Here is an 18,070-nt window from a genome sequence, read left to right as displayed (position 1 = left end):
TGTAAAGGGGGAAAGGATAGTGATAGGAGTGTACTACCGTCTGCCTGGCCAGGATGAACAGATGGATGTAGAAATGTTAAAGGAAATTAGGGAAGCAAACAAACTGGGCAACATAATAATAATGGGTGATTTCAATTACCCCGATATTAACTGGGTAAATATAATATCAGGGCATACTAGGGAGGTAAACTTCCTTGACGAAATCAAGGACTACTTTATGGAGCAGCTGGAACAGGAGCCGACAAGAGAAGGAAAAATTCTAGACCTAGTCCTTAGTGGAGCACATGATCTGGTGCGGGAGGTAATGGTGCTGGGGCCGCTTGATAACAGTGATCATAATGTGATCAAATTTGATATTAGCTTTGAAGTAAGTATACACAGGAAATCCAATACGTTAGCGTTTAACTTTAAAAAAAGGAGACTATGATAAAATGAGAAGAACGGTGAAAAAAAAACATAGAGGAGTGGCTTCGAGGATCAAAACTTTACATCAGACGTGGATGCTGTTCAAAAACACCATCCTGGAAGCCCAGGCCAAATATATTCCGAGTATTAAAAAAGGAGGAAGGAAGACCAAACAACAGCCGGCATGCTTAAAAAGTGAGGTGAAGGAAGCTATTAGAGCTAAAAGAAAATCCTTCAGAAAATGGAAGAAGGAACTGACTGAAAATAATAAGAGACAGCATAAGGAATGTCAAGTCAAATGCAAAGCGCTGATAAGGAAGGCTAAGAGGGACTTTGAAAAAAAAGATTGCATTGGAGGCAAAAACACATAGTACAAATTTTTTTAGGTATATTAAAAGCAGGAAGCCGGCAAAAGAATCGGTTGGACTGCTAGATGACCAAGGAGTAAAAGGGGAGATCAGGGAAGACAAAGCCGTAGCGGAAAGATTAAATGAATTCTTTGCTTCGGTCTTCACCGAGGAAGATTTGGGAGAGATACCGGTGCCAGAAATGGTATTCAGAGCTGAGTTGGAGAAACTTAATTAAATCTCTATAGACCTAGAGGATGTAATGGGGCAATTTGACAAATTGAAGCTTAGCAAATCTACTGGACCGGATGGTATTCATCCCAGAGTACTGATAGAACTGAAAAATTAACTTGCTGAACTATTGTTAGTAATATGAAATTTATCCTTGGTACTAGAACCATTGGAGGGTGGCCAATGTAACGCTGATTTTTAAAAAAAGGTTCCAGGGGAGACCCGGGAAATTATAGACCGGTGAGTCTTACGTCGGTGCCGGGCAAAATGGAAGAGACTATTCTAAAGAATAAAATTACAGAGCATATTCAAAAGCATGGATTAATGAGACAAAGCCAACATGGATTTAGTGAAGGGAAATCTTGCCTCACCAATCTATTACATTTCTTTGAAGGGGTGAACTAACATATGGATAAAGATGAGCCTATTGATATTGTGTATCTGGATTTTCAGAAGGCATTTGACAAAGTACCTCATGAAAGACTCCAGAAGAAATTGGAAAGTCATGGGATAGGAGGTAGTGTTCTACAAACAGAGAGTAGGGTTAAATGGTCAGTATTCTCAATGGAGAAGGGTAGTAAGTGGAGTTCCCCAGGGATCTGTGCTGGGACTGCTGCTTTTTAACATATTTATAAATGACCTAGAGATGGGAGTAACTAGTGAGGTAATTAAAATTGCTGATGACACAAAGTTATTCAAAGTTGTTAAATCACGAGAGGATTGTGAAAAATGACAAGAGGACCTCACGAGAATGGGAAACTGGGCATCTAAATGGCAGATGACATTTAATGTGAGCAACTGCAAAATGATGCATGTGGGAAAGAGGAACCCGAATTATAGCTATGTCATGCAAGGTTCCATGTTAGGAGTCGCAGACCGAGAAACGGATCTAGGTGTCGTCGTTGATGATACGTTGAAACCTTCTGCTCCGTGTGCTGCGGCGGCTAAGAAAGCAAATAGAATGTTAGGTATTATTAGGAAAGGAATGTAAAACAAAAAATGAGGATGTTATAATGCCTTCGTATTGCTCTATGGTGCGACCGCACCTCGAATATTGTGTTCAATTCTGGTCACTGCATCTCAAAAAAGATATAGTTGAATTAGAAAAGGTGCAGAAAAGGGCGAGAAAAATGATAAAGGGGATGGGACGAGTTCCCTATGAGGAAAGTCTAAAGTGGCTGGGACTCTTCAGCTTGGAGAAAAGACGGTTGAGGGGAGATATGACCCTTCACTGGCTCCCTATCCGTTTTCGCATCCTGTTCAAACTTCTTCTACTAACCTATAAATGTACTCACTCTGCTGCTCCCCAGTATCTCTCCACACTCGTCCTTCCCTACACCCCTTCCCGTGCACTCTGCTCCATGGACAAATCCTTCTTATCTGTTCCCTTCTCCACTACTGCCAACTCCAGACTTCGCGCCTTCTGTCTCGCTGCACCCTACGCCTGGAATAAACTTCCTGAGCCCCTACGTCTTGCCCCATCCTTGGCCACTTTTAAATCTAGACTGAAAGCCCACCTCTTTAACATTGCTTTTGACTCATAACCACTCGCCTCCACCTACCCTCCTCTCTTCCTTCCCGTTCACATTAATTGATTTGATTTGCTTACTTATTTTTTTTTGTCTATTAGATTGTAAGCTCTTTGAGCAGGGACTGTCTTTCTTCTATGTTTGTGCAGCACTGCGTATGCCTTGTAGCGCTATAGAAATGCTAAATAGTAGTAGTAGTAGTAGTAGTAACAGGCAGACGTGAAGCGTCTGTTTACACTTTCCAAAAATACTAGGACTAGGGGGCATGCGATGAAGCTACAAAGTAGTACATTTAAAACAAGTAGGAGAAAATTTTTCTTCACTCAACATGTAATCAAACTCTGGAATTCATTGCCAGAAAATGTGGAAAAGGCGGTTAGCTTAGCAGAGTTTAAAAAAGGTTTGGACAGCTTCCTAAAGGAAAAGTCCATAGACCATTATTAAATTGGACTTGGGGAAAATCCACTATTTCTGGGATAAGCAGCACAAAATACATTGTATTGTTTTGGGATCTTGCCAGGTATTTGTGACCTGGATTGTCCACTATTGGAAACAGGATGCGGGCTTGATGGACCTTTGGTCTGTCCCAGTATGGCAATACCTATGTACTTAACTTTCTTCAGCACATTAGAAAATGAAATTACTGCTACAGGTCAAATGTCAGTCACAGAATAAAGCAGCTAATTTCAGTGCAGTCATATCTGATCTTAAGAAGCATGATATGCTCTCCGGTGATAGTCTGTAAATCCTTGAAAACTGTGGTGGTGGCATTGGAAAGTTGCTTAAAAAAAAGATTGCCAACATTTTGTTATGCAGGCAAACAATACTAAATAGCAAGCAGCATAGTATTAACCACCAAGTTCATACAAAGTTAATTATTTTCAGTGGAAATTAAATCTGTTGGCTGCCTGCTCTGTGAATATTTCAAAAATCTTTCATTATTGCTACTAAGTATTACATATTTAGGGCATATGCTTTAAACATAGATTGTTTACATTCATTTAACTAGACCTTACATGCACTATTAAACCCACAGGCAAAACCTAAGAGTGGTTAAACATTTGGTATAAACTATGTTATTTATGACTTTACTTGTTTTGTAATGCTTGGGTTCTATTGATCTGTACACCTGTTGTTTTATTTTGGTGAGTTGGTGGGCTTATAAGAAGGGAGGGGAAGGGTTCTTGTTGTATGTTCTCGGTAAAAGTTTTTATTGTGCCATGTTGGATGGTTCACTGTTTTTTTTTCTTGTTCTGTATGAAGCTTATCAACCAACATGTTGTGCTTTGAATAAAGATGATTAAAACATAAAAAAAATAAGTTTTGGATGTTACTGAATTCTATTATTCTGTCTCCCTGTATTTCCAGTTTTGGTACAGTAGAAGTCATCACAAGGACAAAATATAAGAAAACCAATGGACTGCATTAGGGGCTTATAGCCCATTTAGTTGTGTTTAAACAAATGAGGTCTGCATGAAAGAAAATATAGTTTTTGTATTATTTTGACTTCTGAAAATCACGTTCCTGAAACATGCTCAAAACAGAATAATCCATTTGTACAAAAGAGATGAAGTGAAGATGTGATTCCATGTGCCCCAATGAAAGGAGAGTTTAATTTTACTTCCAATGTTTATAACACCAGGTTTCCCAAGGCAGATTACAACAGTTAAGATTAACTCATCAGTACACAGGATATCCTCAATAAAATTTGGCCATGTATTACTGTATTATATAGAACAGTGCAGAAAAATTAGCACAATTTACAGCCTTCATTAGTGCTGTTTGCAGCAGCTACAATAATTTCTGAAGCTGTATTAGTGATATTTAGTTTTTATGTTATGATATTTATATCTACCTATGGGAACCTTTCAAATAAATAAAAAAAAGCTGTCAAACAAGTGAAAAACAAAACAATCTTTTGTCTGCCACCTTTTAAGGCACTGCCTATCCAACTGGAACAGCTGTTGACTTTTTACAAATGGACCACGCATAGGCAGCCCATTATTTCTAATAATCTTTTACTATTGTTTTCAATAGCGTTTGCTATTGTTTTAGGTGTATTTGTGACTCTGCCTATTGCCAGCAAGCTACGTCTACTGTCTGGCTTCAACCTATATAATGGGCTAGATAGCCAGGCTCATACCATCTCCTGTTCTCAATCTAACCTCCTTGGCCGGTACTGTATGTACGGCTTCACAAGGAGGTTTAATAAAACAATATAAACCTCACAGGTTTTCAATAGCAGTAGCAATTGTTTTTTTTTCTGACCAATATGGCAGCAAGCTCTGCCCACTGCAGATAATGGTCCAGATAGGATCAGGCCGGCTCCTGTCATTAAACCCCTTGGTTGATCCCAAGGAGGTTGAAGAAAATAGGAGACGGGATGATGTAAAAAATTTGAAGCTACTTAGGTTACTTTCTCTTTACCTGCCCCATGCAGCCGTCATTCAAGTACACTCAAATCAAAGCAAAATTTGAAGCTACTTAAGTTAATTTCTCTTTACCCGCCCCCGTACAGCCGTCATTCAAGTACACTCAAATCAAAGCAAAAAAAAAAAAAAAAAAACAACATATGAGCTGCTGCATCCATGTTGTTGTTCTTTATTGTTGGTGGCATTTTAATTTGATCTTACTTATATTTTCAAACTTGCCGGCTTGTGCAGTATATGGATATACACAGAAGTATAATAACAGAATAACGGAGTGGAGGAGTGGCCTAGTGGTTAGGGTGGTGGACTCTGGAACTGAGTTCAATTCCCACTTCAGGCACAGGCAGCTCCTTGTGACTCTGGGCAAGTCACTTAACCCTCCATTGCCCCATGTAAGCCACATTGAGCCTGCCATGAGTGGGAAAGCATGGGGTACAAATGTAACAAAAAAAACCTTTTCATAGGTTGAGTAGTAATTTGTTATAAATTGTAATCAGTGTGTCATTTGGAGGGGCTGGTTATAGGGACATGTGTTATATTCATGCAGAGATTTTTTTTCTCCTAGTAAATGGCCACTAAAACAGACATCATTTTATAAGAATCAGTTGCTCATCATTCAAAGTTCCTATTTATTAATGTCATTTATATCCCACATCAAACATGAATTAGGTTGAAACCTGGGAACATTTAACATCTTTTTTTTTTCCTGTGCTTAGATCAAAAGAAAAAGATGGCATATGGGAACTTGCTCCTTTTGTTTTGAGGACTGCAGTGGTATATTATATTTTAAATAACTGATGGAAGACTGCTAAACTATCGTTATATATTAAGTAAAGCAATCAATTGTCTCGATTAATTTGAAATTGAATTATGAGGAAAAGACTTCAGATGCTCAACCCTCTTTGTTAATTATAAAATTAACTATACGTGCTTGATGCCTACTATATCCATTGTTCAAGGAACTAACTTTTAATGGATATTTGGCGAGCTCCTCATCAGTCAAAAACCTCCAGAAGACTTACAGACTAGTAAGCATCAGTGCATTTTTTTCTAGCAAAAAGGGGCCGCTACTCAAATGCCAGGCCACCCTTCAGAGGTGGGATGATCACTGAGGGACCCACCCCACAATAGCCAGGCCTCCTGCAACCAGTCACAGAATCTATGACAAAGCAGAATTGGTGTATACAGCCTGAGCTCTTTCATTAAAACTTGGGGACCATGGGTCAATTTTAGCAGACAATGGAAAAGGTGCCGGTACTCAGTACCCCCTCAAAAAAAGCCCTGGTAAGCTTTATTTCTCCACACCAGACATCGCTTGTCCGACATCGCTGCCTGGATGTCCAACCGCCACCTGAAGCTGAACATGGCCAAGACCGAGCTTATTGTCTTCCCACCCAAACCCAATTCTCCTCTCCCTCCACTCTCTATCTCAGTTGACAACACCCTCATCGTCCCTGTCTCATCTGCCCGCAACCTCGGAGTCATCTTCGACTCCTCCCTCTCCTTCTGTGCGCATATCCAGCAGATAGCCAAGACCTGTCGCTTCTTCCCCTACATTAGCAAAATTTGCCCTTTCCTCTCTGAGCACACCACCTGAACTCTCATCCACACTCATTACCTCTCGCCTTGACTACTGCAACCTACTCCTCACTGGCCTCCCACTTTGCCACCTATCCCCCCTTCAGTCCATTCAGAACTCTGCTGCACGTCTTATCTTCCGCCTGGACCGATATACTCACATCACCCCTCTCCTCAAATCACTTCACTGGCTTCCGATCAGGTACCGCATACAGTTCAAGCTTCTCTTACTAACCTACAAATGCACTCGATCTGCAGCCCCTACTTACCTCTCTAGCCTCATCTCCCCTTACGTTCCTACCCGTAACCTCCGCTCTGAAGACAAATCCCTCCTTCCAGTACCCTTCTCCACCACCGCCAACTCCAGGCTCCGCCCTTTCTGCCTCGCCTCACCCCATGCTTGGAATAAACTCCCTGAGCCCATACGCCAGGCCCCCTCCCTGCCCATCTTCAAATTCTTGCTCAAAGCCCATCTCTTCAATGTCGCCTTTGGCACCTAACCACTCTACCTCTATTCAAGAAATGTAGACTGCACCAACTTGTCATTTCGTCCTTTAGATTGGAAGCTCCTTTGAGCAGGGACTGTCCTTTTTGTTAAACTGTACAGCACTGCATAACCCTAGTAGCGCTTTAGAAATGTCAAGTAGTAGTAGTGAATATTGGCTACACGTATCTGAGCTTTTCTAGCATAGATCTGGCCGGGGATGCTGTTTTAGTGATATTCATATTTTATTTCATGATATTTATATCTATACATGGGAAGCTTTCAAAGAAATTAAAACACTGTCAAATAATGAAAAAAAAAAAAAGACAAAGAGAAAAACCTTTATTCTCTACATTTTAAGGCACATCTGATCCAACTAGAACAGCTTTATACTTTTTACAGATGGACCAGGCATAGGCAGTCCATGATTTCTAATAATTTTTTTGCTATTGTTTATGTTTATTTGAAACTTGATATATCACCTTTTACAACAAATCAAAGCTGTTTACAAACAATTGAATAAAGAAGAAGAGAATAGGAAAAGAACGCCAAGCTCCGCCTATCGACGGCAAGCTCCGCCTACTGGCTTCAGCTCAATCACCCCCGTCTCCTGACTTTTCTTCAACCTCCTTGGTTGAGCCCAACTCCCTCCTCTATACGTCATTTCCTGTCCTGCTCGTGCTTTGATTAGCTTCGTTTAACCTCCTTGTTTGGTACCAAGGTTAACTTCTTTGGTTTGGCGCAAGGAGTTGAGCAGGTGCTTACGTGACGTAAGGCTGATGACGTCATTTCCTTCCCAGCTGAAGCCTTGATGAGTTTCGTTTGGCAGGTGCTTACGTGACGTGCGGCCGGTGACGTAGCGTGATTAGGGCTCGTGCTGCGGTCCGGTTTTCTAGCTGTCTTCTCTGGTACAGTTCCGCTGCAGGATGTCGGTCCCGGACCCCGCCTCGGCCGCGGAGGTTAAGGAGAAGGAAGATGCAGAGAAATTTTCCTTTATGGCGCCTGTCACTAAAGCGCCCAAGAAGGTAAATGCGGAAGAATAAAAAAGCGGCGCCAGGACCGGCCACATCATGTGCGAAGTCCCAGGGGGAGGGGGAGGGGACAGGACAAGGATAGAGAGGGGAAGGGAGGGGGAAGGAGGGGAGAGGAGGGGGTGGAGCAGGGGGGGAGGTGGGGGGTAGAGGGGAAGGTCAGCCAGTGACCACCTGCATATTTTCCTTATCTGGGACAATCCTGTGCTTTTGCTCTTCTGCACCCAGCTCGCAGGTTCCCTCCAGTGGCCCACATTTCCCATATCTAAACATGGGGCTGTCAAGTGGAAAAAAAAATAGCCAGCAACCTCTGGTTTCTTGAGTGTTGTGTTTCCATTAGGACTTCTAGTTCCTACAGAACTTGCCAGACAGTGAAACTAGCAACTTTTTCCAAGATCTTGAATACAGTCTAAATTGTATGGACTAAATGATACAGCGCTGCATAACCCTAGTAGTGCTTTAGAAATGTCAAATAGTAGTAGTAAATGATAAGGGTTGCTATCAATATATGGGGCTGGTGGTTGGGAGGCGGGGATAGTGCTGGGCAGACTTATACGGTCTGTGCCAGAGCCGGTGGTGGGAGGCGGGGATAGTGCTGGGCAGACTTATACGGTCTGTGCCAGAGCCAGTGGTAAGAAGCGGGGATAGTGCTGGGCAGACTTATACGGTCTGTGCCAGAGCTGGTGGTTGGGAGGCGGGGATAGTGCTGGGCAGACTTATACGGTCTGTGCCAGAGCCGGTGGTTGGGAGGCGGGGCTGGTGTTTGGGAGGCGGGGATAGTGCTGGGCAGACTTATACGGTCTGTGCCAGAGCCGGTGGTGGGAGGCGGGGATAGTGCTGGGCAGACTTATACGGTCTGTGCCAGAGCCAGTGGTAAGAAGCGGGGATAGTGCTGGGCAGACTTATACGGTCTGTGCCAGAGCTGGTGGTTGGGAGGCGGGGATAGTGCTGGGCAGACTTATACGGTCTGTGCCAGAGCCGGTGGTTGGGAGGCGGGGCTGGTGTTTGGGAGGCGGGGATAGTGCTGGGCAGACTTATACGGTCTGTGCCCTGAAGAGCACAGGTACAAATCAAAGTAGGTTATACACAAAAAGTAGCACATATGAGTTGTCTTGTTGGGCAGACTGGATGGACCGTGCAGATCTTTTTCTGCCGTCATCTACTATGTTACTATGTATTGGTTTTACTGTATTTACGAGAGGTTGAAGAGGGTTTGGGATCATTATGGTATTCGTAAATTTGTAAAACAAGTGAGTATTTGACACACAGTATACAGAGTTGAGTATTAAGTTTTAATAAGTCCCTTGAGTAGCCTGCAGTATAGACTCGACCCGCTTAAACAATGTTACTGTTCTAGCTGGAAAGCATCTCATCTTCAATGTTTGTCCATGGTTGTTCTCTCAGGCTGATGTCGCTAAGTGGTCGCATCTCTATATCTATTCTCCCATTGGCTTCGTCTAAGCAATTGGATTAAATTCAAAATACTACTCCTAGCTTTTTTCTTTAACTGAAATTGTTTTAGAAAAATAACACCAACATATTTCAGAGCACAAGTAAACTCGTAGCAGGTGCACATGGTTCCTTCTATGCACCCCCCCCACGTCAAAATGCACACAATAGAAAAACAAATCCCACCCCCCCCCCCCTAGATTTTCACCAGTTACATAGGAGACAAATTATCTTTACTTAAGAATTATTCCCTTTCCATTGCTGAAAACTCCTCCACCTCTGCTCAAAGAGTCCCATCCGATGATGCTTGAGTGCTGCTATCTTACACATTTCATACCAGCTTCCATCTTCTCCACCACAAGCCTCCTGTCTGGAGAGATGTGCTGTTTCCAGGTGGCAGCCAAGTGCACAGTACTGAACCCCATTTGGCATAGTTTATTCTCTCCCTCATCCATAGGATTGTTGAGAAGTGCGCATTCCATTGTGGGTTGCACCAGTTCACATAGTATTTGAGACATCAGCAAAAATACCCGGTCACAAGGGCAAACCCTCCCACAGATCCACCACATGTGTACATAGGTACCCCTCCAACAGTTCTCCTCTCCACTTTCCAGCATTTTGTCCAATTGCACTGGGGTATAGTACCACCACAGTTGCACCGTGTACCCGTTTTCTAGTATTGTAGCTGCCATACCCAAAGGTCAGACCCTTTGCCACAGCCTTTCCCACTTACAATCTTCCATTTGCCTACCCAAAATCAACCTCCCAATCCTTCATATACCCCAGTTTCACTCCTCTCTTACTGTTAAGGCACTTGTATATTTGAAAAGTCGCTCTCTTTTGCAGTTTAGGCCCCAACAGTTGTCCAAAGGTAGTTTTCCCTCGCATCACGTCCTCCAGTATTCCCAAGCTTTGAATATACCCCTTGATTCTAAATATGGTGCCCAATTTGAGTAACGAGCCAATAACTAGTAGTACTAACAACCAATTATTGCAGTTAATTGACTCAAATTAGGAAGATGCATGAGCAAATCCTAAGTTCTATTCTACAAAGATACGCATGCTAATCTTTTAGCACACAATTGAAAAGGGAGTGTGGGCATGGGTGGGTCAGAGGTGTTCACTAGAGATAAGAGCAGTATTATATTATTTGGGGGATCCATGCCTAAGTTTTGTGCAAGGATTTACACCAGGTTTCAGTGGTGTAAATCCTTGTGCCCAAAGTTAGATGTGGATTTCGACGCTACGAACTATGCTGTAAACAGTGCCCAATTCAGATTGCCATTTATACAATAGTTCTTAGCACACTTTATTTTTTTTCTGCGCCCAAATTTGGGCCCATTTACTGAATCTAGCCCATAACCTTTAACCTATAGGTATAGGAATCAGTCTTGCATGGCTAACCCAAATTTATCCCACATCTCCCCAAAACGTTTGACCTCACCAGAGATCTGATAACAACATTGCACCACACAAACCAACCCACTCTCCTCCCATCTAAATTTCCTGTCCCCATCCCAGTTCAAATTCTGAATTGAAATGTAGTGTAGTATACCATGAATACTTTCGTCCTTTATGTAACCAGCTCTTAGCCTGGTGCCAGACCCTTATAGTTACACCACAAAAAGGACTCCCAATCCCCATTAGTCCCCTTCCCGGCAACTATAGCTCATTTATTAAAGGGACATCTAGGGGCCCCTCCTGCTCCAGGCCTACCCATTGCTTGCAGTCTTGAGCCTGCCATTCTATCACAGCACATATCTGAGCCACCTGGTAATACTTTTTAAGATTAGGGACCGCTAGCCCACCTTCAATCTTGACCAGACACATGACATCCTTTCCTGTCTACGGGCACAGATGAGCCTAAAAATCATATCCTGGAGTGCATGAAGTACTCTCCTCATCCCAAACAAGCAAAGTATGGAACACCAACAAGAGCTTGGGCAGGATCATCATAATCTCCACTTCAGTATGCCCCTTCCAGGGAAAGCAAAGCTTGTCCCGTCTTTTTAAGTCCTGCTGGACCTTGCAAATTGCTGGGCCATAATTCAGGTTTTTTTTCCCAGCCCCCCACCCCCTTCCTAGTTTTATCCCCAGGTATCACAAGAAAGACTGGACCAATTTAAAGGGAAACTGCTCTTCTGACATATTAACATTCAAGAGCTCTAATTTGGACTTATTTACCCGGACACTCGCCCATATGCCTTCAGCCACCTCATCACCACCCTTAGAGAAACCCTCAGCTTGGTCAGTGTAAAAAGATAATCTACAAATAGGCTTACGTTTATGGTCTTGTCCATGCACCTGTAAGCCACAAATCTGTTCGTTCTCCCTCACCCATTGGACCAGTAGCTATATCAGTAGCACGAATAAAATAGGGGATAAGGGGTATCACTGCCTTGTCCCCCTAGAGTAGCTCAACAAAAGCAGAAAGACAAACAGTCCCCAAAACGTCAACATGAAAAGAAAAAAGGGAGGGTGAGAGTGACCAATATGATATGTCAGGATAAGAATGAAAAGTCTTTTATTCATATTTGCACCAACCTTTGCTTGAGGACAGCACACAAAAGGAGAATAGCAGGCAATGTCTTAAAATGGAATCAACATGGTCTGTGTTTCGGCCCATGCCTTTATCAGGCATCCTTATAATAAAATATATATTTATTTCAATTATATCTCACATCAGTAGGTCAGGTTCAGTGTGGCTAACAGCTTATTGTAATTAACTAGGGCTGTTCATTTAACGTGATTAACGCATTAAAATTTGTAACTTGCGCGTCATGCTGCTCTCTCCTACTGCCCCCTCCCTCCCCGGTGCTCCTGCAACGTTTAGTCGGTGAACAGCCCTATCTAAGGATGAGAGACTGGAGGAGATGGTGCCCACGGAGGGGAGGAGAGACAGAAGGTGAGAGGAAATGGTGCCCATGGATGAAGAGGCACCTATCTAGGGCTGCCCAATGTGGCTTACATCAGTCTGAAAAAAGGCATACAGTAATCCAGCAAAAGCAATCAAGTACATGGAAGGAGGAGAGATCAGTGAGTAATTACAGAGAAGGGAAAGGGGCAATTAAAAGGTTTAACTGCAACATTAATCGTGCGGTTGATCACATAAAGTATCACCCTCACATTTTCACCTGTATAGTGCAAAATATAGGCTGCAGATGTAATTTGACAAAGCTGACATAGAGGCATATTTTCAAAGCACTTTGGGAGGCTAAGTTCCATAGGTTTCTATGGAACTTTGGGAGGCTAAGTGCTTTGAAAATGAGCCCCATATTGTACTTCAGTTACCAAACTGAAAATAAAATCATTTTTACATTTGTTGTCCAGTGATTTTATTTTTCTAATCATCTTATTCCCTGTTTCTGGTTCTGTTCCTCTGTCTGTGCTCTGAACTTTATTTTCAGAGCCTCTGCTCTCCTCACTGTTTCTTTTCTCTCATTCTCTCTTCTTCACTTCTTCCCCTACAACATCTTTCACATTCAACTTTCTGCCATTTTTCTTCCTCCTTATATCTTTCTTTTTCTATCCCTTCTCTTCCCCTTCATCCATGGGCACCATCTCCTCTCTCCTTCTGTCTCTCCTCCCATCCCCTTCCCTCCGTAGGCACCATCTCCTCTGGTCTCTCCTCCCACCCCTTGGGCACCATCTCCTCTCTTCTCTCTTTGCATTCCTCTCTCTATGGGCAACATCTCTTTTCTTTTCTGTTCTCTTCCTCTCTGTTGGCAGCATCTCATCACATTCCTTCCCTTTCTCTCTATAGGCAGCATCCCATCATATTCCTTCCCTTCCTCTCCACTGGCACAATATCATTTCCCCTACCCCACACATTCTTTCCTACCCCCCCCCCCCCCCCCCACACTGACAGCCTTTTATTTTCTATTCTACCACCCCGTGACTCTCTCAGACTGTTCCTCCCTCCTGCATATATTTTTCTCTCCTACCGCTGTCCCCCCCCCCCTCCTGCAGCTTGTTCTGTCCACCGCACATCGTGAATGAATTCCACATAAATGTTAAATGTTTAGGTCTTTTTACCACATCTCCAAATCTTCATATATCAGTTACCAACGATTTGTAGAGATAAAAGACCAAGGCTACCATCTATGAGAGAGGTAATTTCTCATGGGAGGATGGAACTACTGCATAAATACACTGGCTGTATCTATCACTCCAACATACACAACTGAAACAGCTATTTTTATACACTTTGTATTTAACAATGATTTACAACGCTTCAACAAGTTATCTTACCCAGGATCATCTAGTCTTCTTTCAGAGCCATCTGATTTCCCTCACCTGCTAAACCACATTCCCATGTTTGTTTATGCTTCCTCCTTTCCCAGGCCTGTTTGCCCGCATGGACATCATATCAGATCATAAGTTCCTGGGCCTCATGATTTATGGCCTTTGCCCTTTGACTCTACTCCAGGGTGCATAACTGTGTTTATTATGTACAATCACACATGGGCAACCTTATCTCTGTTGCTACCACACTCTCTAACATCTCATCCCATCCCCGCCGCGTGTGGCCCTCCAAACTTGCCTTGCACACTTGGCGACATTAAACACATGCTGCTCCGCTCCTCTCTGTAACCGGAGCCCTCCCTCCCTCTCTAGCATCCGACTTCTTCAGCAGGAAACAGGAAGTTTCATCAGAGAAGGTGGGACGCTAGAGAGGGAGGACTTCAGTTACAGAGTCGAGCAACGTGGTGGCAGGAGAGAAAAGGTTGCCAGTATTTGGCGGCGGATAGGAGAGAGCAAACTGCAGGAGCACGGGAGGGAAGGGGCAGCGGTAGGAGAGAGCAGCATGATGCGATTAATCACGTTAAAATTATTAGCGCAAGTTAAAATTTTAACACGTTAATTGTGTTAAAACACGCTAAATGAACAGCCCTACTTTAAACGTTATAACGTTATCTCTAATTTTTATGATTTTCTGCTCAAAATATGTAGCTAATTGGGTAGCAGATGGAGCAGATTCATTGGAGGTAGCCTAGGTATCTAAGAGGGTGTTGACTGTATTGAAAATATGTTTGGTATTGAAAGGATCAATTGATATTAGATTTCCATAATAGTTTTATTTTTTTATTGTATATTTATAGAATCTTAATTTTTTTATTTTTATTTTTTTTTATAGAATCTTAATTTAATTTTAATTTATTTTCTTCAGTTTTGGGTTTTTGACATTTTCTTTCACGCTTCCTACTGGTGCCACAGAGTCTAGTATTGATTTACTTAATTTTTTAGTTTTTTTTTTTGTTACATTTGTACCCCGCGCTTTCCCACTCACGGCAGGCTCAATGCGGCTTACATGGGGCAATGGAGGGTTAAGTGACTTACCCAGAGTCACAAGGAGCTGCCTGAAGTGGGAATTGAACTCAGTTCCTCAGTTTCCTAGGACCAAAGTCCACCACCCTAACCACTAGGCCACTCCTCCACATCCCAATCTTTTATAAATGTTAATGAATTAGACATGGACATGAGTTTAGTATCTTGTATGTTCCACCAGAAGTCACCAATTTCAATCCTTCCTCTAGACTTAAAAGAGGGAGGGTGGACTTGGGTGCGAGTGTCTTTCAATGATTCATGCCTTGGTAATCTCCCCGTTCTCCCTTGAGAAAGCCGGTGGGTGAAACGGGTCCCCGTAGGGAGCAACGAGACGGGGGGGGGGGGGGGGGGGGGGGGGGGGGGGGAGTGAATTGGCCGGATCTGTTGAAGAAGCTAAGTGGCCATTTTCATATATTTTTTTGTGGCATTATTGATTGATGGGTGGTCTTTTGAATAAGGAAAAACAATATAAAAAAAAGAAAAAAAGGGAATAAAAGTATTCATTGTTTGTTGTTCATTTGAAGGAGGTTTTTGTCCAGTGATGACATAACTGCCTAGCAAGTGCTTTTAAAGTTATCAGTGACAAAGTCACTGTAGCACCCTCCTTATGTTATTTTTACCCTTAAGCAGCAGACAAATCTCTACAGTGTTTGGTTGCAAGTGTTTTGAAGTTTCTGTAGAAGAGTATACACATAACTTTCAATGATTCTAGCCAATTTAAGGTGTATACTAATTTGTAATGATCTATGGAGTATCAGATATGGATAAGGCTAATGAGTTGGTAAATCTATAAGTAAAAAGATTTAAAAGGTGACCTTTCGAATTGGAGAGAGGACTGTGTGGGTGTACAAAATTCCAGGAGGATAAGAAATTCAAAACGTTCTTTGTGTTGGGGTTTGCTAGATTATCTAAATGCAGGTTAATATCTCCTAACAGAAGGATATTAGGGTGATGCAGATATTTGAAATAAAATCAAAGAGGTCATCCTCTTCCAGATGCCAATTTCCAGGTGGATGATAAAATAGACAAATGCAAAGTTGTTCTGATAAGGTAGTGTTGGTAACATTGCAAGCAAGTATTTCAAGGTTTGAGGAGTTGAGAGTAACTATGTTGAAGAAGGATTTGTATGTTATTAAGCTGCCACCTCTTTTATTGGGTCTACAGAAATTGAGGGTCTTCTAAATAAATAGGGAGAATGTGTATATATCTCTATCAAAATAGAAAAAAATATATATAAAAATATATAAATAAATATAAGTGTATAAAACTGTGAGTACTGGCCATCAAATAGCGCTGATGCAATTCAAACTCTCAAGCGCCTTTGACATGGTAGACTATAAGATACTCCTGGAAATCTTAGAATCCCTAGGAATTAGTGTCATAATTTTGGAGTGGGTAAGAGGTTTCCTCACTCACAGATCTTACAGTGTGAAACGATGTGTAGTCCTGCCTAAGGAATGGACAACACACATTGGGGTGTTGCAAGGATCCCCGCTATCACCACTCCTATTTAATTTCTTGATGTCCACCCAAGGTTTCTATATGGAGAGAAAAGGAATTAACTGCTTCTCCTATTCAGACAACATAGCACTATATCTTCCCTTTTATAAAGACAAAGATGATGCTAACATAACATAATGGTTAACCACGGTCTAATGCTGGTTGACAAATGGGCATCATGTTGGAATCTTAAACTAAATTGTGACAAAACAAAGATTTTAATTTCCGCTCCTATCGTGGATATGTCAAACATACAACTACACTACAATGGAAAACCACTGAAAATAGAAAAAGGACTGAAAATAATGATTGACAGATATCTAACCTTTGACAGTGTCAGCAAATGGTTAAAAAAACCTTTATCGTATTTAAAAAAAACTTAGGAGAATACGTCATAATTTCATTCGATACAATTTGCACAGATCAATTATTGCAACGTATTATATGTAGTCTGTGCTACATCAATCAGACAATACAGAATGTTGCAGCTAGACTAATATTCTAAAAATCAAAATACAAGCGAGTAACGCCTGGTTACCATTTGAAGCAAGAGGGATTTTTGAAGTCTGTACCATGATACTCACTTCTCATGGCAAAATGCCAGAATACTTAAACCGTTGAATAATACTACCTGAAAAGAGATGGAGAAGACTGAAAGGAAATCTTCGGGACCTGGTATTTCCATCAATAAAAGGTGTCAGATTTAAGACAGTACACTCAACAACTTTATTCTATCGTCAAAATGTTGGAACAACATACCAGCAACCATAAGATCAATATTGTAGCACAGAGTTTTCCGTAAACAGTTGAAGACTTATTTATTTAAAAAACACGTGTTAGGGAATGAGGAACAATGAGTACAGCATCCAATGTCATTTTTTTTCTTGAAATACTTCCAGCTTAAAATGTCTCAAGCCTAGGCCGCGTCCTGGTAAGACGTAGTGAGTCGTGCTCTTCCTGATTCAGAATGCCTAAACGCAGAGGGAAGATAATGGCCAGAGCCTCCCCATTGTCTTCCCCGTTACCTGGTCCAATCGATCGATATGTGCGTCCACTGGGAGCTGTTCAATTTGGCGGAACGCCTTCGGTAGGGAACGCTGGCAATCGGGAGACTTCAGCTTCCCCCGGTTTGGAAACAACTTTAAGCCCCGCTATGCGCAGTCCACCTCCTCAACCGATTGGCGCTAGTTCCTTCCTGTTGGAACCGACAGGGTCGCCCCAAGTGGTAGCTAAGGACCCAGAAGAACATCAGTTGGAGATTTCTGTAATAGCAATGGAGGGAACGGAGGGCAGTTTGCCCGAGGTGTCGCCACGGAATGTGGGGAGAGGAGCTGAGGGACGAAGCGGGACTCATGAACAGACCCTGCAAAGGTATGAACTTCCTAAAGAGCTAGTAGCTAAACCAAAGGAAGTAACATTGAACGCATTATGGGACCTCATATCCACCCTGGGGCAAACGTTTAATAACCAGATTAGTGAAGTTGTACCGAGAGTAAAATCTTTGGAACTTGTTTCTCATAAGAGAGAGGAAGAAGTTAAGACTCTGGAAACTAAAATGGATCAAAGAATTGTGAAACTAGAAACATTGCAACCAATGATGGTAAAGGACTTGACAAATCTCAGGCAGAGAATGGAATTGTTTGATAATTATACAAAAAATCATAACCTGAGACTCGTTAATTTTCCTCGTGTGTCAAGTGTTGCTCCTCTCGAGATGTTAAAACTCTATTTGCGTGATAATTTGAATATACCGGATCAG

The 18,070-nt window shown here is 42.2% G+C and overlaps 1 protein-coding gene across 2 annotated transcripts in view; it reads left to right on the top strand.

The window, feature by feature from the left end:
• The first annotated feature begins 7,489 nt into the window (after positions 1 to 7,489).
• AHCYL1 (adenosylhomocysteinase like 1) overlaps positions 7,490 to 18,070 on the top strand; it is a 96,669-nt gene continuing 86,088 nt past the window's right edge. For both annotated transcript variants that reach the window (XM_030221265.1, XM_030221264.1), the window contains exon 1: positions 7,490 to 8,028. In XM_030221265.1, the coding sequence (XP_030077125.1) occupies positions 7,930 to 8,028 (99 nt within the window). In that variant the 5' untranslated portion in view covers positions 7,490 to 7,929. The remainder of the gene's footprint in view (positions 8,029 to 18,070) is intronic.

The sequence above is a fragment of the Microcaecilia unicolor genome, chromosome 12, assembly GCF_901765095.1.
Source record: "Microcaecilia unicolor chromosome 12, aMicUni1.1, whole genome shotgun sequence".
Classification (NCBI taxonomy): domain Eukaryota; kingdom Metazoa; phylum Chordata; class Amphibia; order Gymnophiona; family Siphonopidae; genus Microcaecilia; species Microcaecilia unicolor.
Note: the sequence above shows the minus strand (reverse complement) of the source record. Positions and strands in the feature narration are given on the sequence as shown.